The sequence below is a fragment of the Penaeus chinensis genome, chromosome 31 (assembly GCF_019202785.1).
Source record: "Penaeus chinensis breed Huanghai No. 1 chromosome 31, ASM1920278v2, whole genome shotgun sequence".
NCBI lineage: Eukaryota > Metazoa > Arthropoda > Malacostraca > Decapoda > Penaeidae > Penaeus > Penaeus chinensis.
In genome coordinates, this window is record NC_061849.1 from 18,610,677 (window position 1) to 18,613,176 (window position 2,500).

The window sequence follows — 2,500 nt, forward strand, 5'->3', positions numbered from 1 at the left end:
ATCAGCATTATGAAAGCATCATTAACAATAGCCTAAAAATTTAAGGAATGTAATTGACTGGCATGAATGTTTAACAATTTTTTAATTTAAATTCATTAAACAAAATCAGTATATATTCACACAATGTTGCATAAATATAAATATCTAAATCCGAACACTTTAAATAATGAATGTCATTCTAGTAGATGCTTCGGCATAACCATACAAGGACTTCTAATTTATTATAGTTCTTTGCTTCTTGAGAAACTACTATTATCATTTTATATATTTCAATACCTGCCGCTAAGGAAATTGTAGAAAAAGAATTACTGGTATATTTTCTCAAATACCATTTTTGTACCATTTCCTTAGCTGTATCATATGCAGCACATATCAGATCTAATATCACAAAAAAGGTAAGCAGTTAATTCATGCAATGCACAAGACAGAAACACTGCACTAACGTCCTGGAGCTTAACTCATTTTCTACTACATGTGCCCCACCCCCATCTTTACAAAAATCCTGTCTATGCACCCACCAGCATCAATACTAAGGAGAGGGGTAACCAAATAAATTGGATATTAATCACATCTTATACATATCTGAAAACTGTGATTACAGAAATACAATCACAAGAGCGCAGCTTGCTTTACTACGTAAGCAATGATTGCTTTGGCTAATTCACAGATACGTATACTTTGGTGAATAAAAAAAAAAATCATTATATATACGTCTTCAATAAATCAATAAAAAAAAAGGAATAATCGTGCTCTAGGTAAAACTTACAGTGTGTCGGTGTTGTTGGAGTGGTATTAGGAGTAGAACGTCCTGAAGACCTAGGTGTTCGTGCAGATGGCAGGCGAGGCTTAGCAGAATGGGTAGGGGTTGTGACTGGTGTTGTTGGGGTTGTTTTGGCACCTGACCATCCTCTGAAAGGTGTTGTTGAATTTGTTAACATTCATTCATTGTTGACATCTAATGATACTGTATGCAATTTCTTTTGACACTTTCCAGGATGCCCGGATTTCAAACCATGCAGAAGAGATGTTTTTTTTTTTTTTCTAATCTGTGCATGTGACATTTTTTTAATCAATCTGGCACACTGTGCTTATTAAATTACAGGCTGTGCTGAATCATCTGTCACTGATTTAAAAAATATATATAACTGCCCAGTGAATAAGGTATAAAATTAAACAACTTGATCTTATTGCTTAAATTAATAACTAGCATGTCTCTTCTTTTTCATAAAACAAAACAAAAGTAAAACCTCTAAAAAAATATCTTACCAGTAACAAATGTATACAAAAGGTATTTATAATTACATTCTACTAAATATATTAATGATTATATTCTACTATTCATTCTCATAATCATTGCATGTATTTCAGTTATCTGCACACAATGAAGTGTTTACAGCTTGGTTTGGCAAAAATATTAGTAAAACACAGGCTTGCATATTAGTTGAAGCTTGGGAACATTCAAAACAAGTCTGGTACAAGGAAGAAAGGAAGAACTCAGAGAAATAAACTGTTAATACATAACAATAACGTGGCACATTACACATCTGAAATTAATCTAAGAAAAGTAAATCTGATGAAGATGAAGATGAATGTGAAGATAATGATGATGATGATAATAATAATAATAATAATAATAATAATAATAATAATAATAATATTAATAATAATAATAATATTAATAATAATAATAATAATAGTAAATATAGATAATAATAATAACAATAATAATAATATCAAAAATAAATATAGATATAAATACTATAATAATAAGAAGATGAAGAAGAAGAAGAAAGAGAAGAGGAAGAGGATGAAGAAGAAGAAAAAGAAGAAACCTAATGATGGTAATGATGGTCATAAAGATGATAATAAAGATGATAATAAAGATGTAGATAATAAAAGATGATACCATTAGCAACAGCATCAACACTAATTACTGTACTAATAGGGAAAAATCACATCAAGAATAAAAATAAACACAAGTACAGTAACGACAATAATGATAGTGATGAATTTGATATAAATAAAAACACATGATAAAATACTTCACAATAATAAAAACAACATAAATAAATATGACAGTGACCTTATCAATTACAACCCTACAAACACATGAAACAATTAACACTTCCATGCTTACCTTTCACCTACTGACCTAGCCTTCTTAGGTATGGTAGTGGGCCGCCTGGCCAAGTTAGACACGGCTCTTCTGATCGAGGCTGGCTTAGGAGGCGGGGTGGGTTTGACAGAACGAGGGGCACTGCTGCTGCTGGCTTTGGGTATCCTGGACTGGCTGGATGAGGGAGGGGACTCGGTCTGGGTGTGCGTGGACTGGTTGGGCAGCACGAGGCGAGGAACTAGCTGGAGGTGGCCAGGTGCTGACAGTGGTCTGGGGTGGTGGGAAAGGTGGGTTGGAGGCATGAGGAACGAGTTAGGAGGGGAAGGGGAAGTGGGAGGAGGAGGGGAAGGGGGAGGAGGAGGAAGAGGAGGGGAGGAGGAAGGG

General features: G+C 34.1%; 1 protein-coding gene across 1 annotated transcript in view; it reads right to left on the reverse strand.

Annotated features, from left to right (window-relative positions):
- LOC125041622 (mucin-5AC-like) overlaps positions 1-2,500 on the reverse strand; it is a 43,200-nt gene that overhangs the window by 12,754 nt on the left and 27,946 nt on the right. Inside the window, exons 5-6 of the mRNA XM_047636679.1 lie at positions 2,138-2,386; positions 767-909 (exon numbers count right to left, since the gene is read on the reverse strand). Of these exons, the coding sequence (XP_047492635.1) occupies positions 767-909; positions 2,138-2,386 (392 nt within the window). The remainder of the gene's footprint in view (positions 1-766; positions 910-2,137; positions 2,387-2,500) is intronic.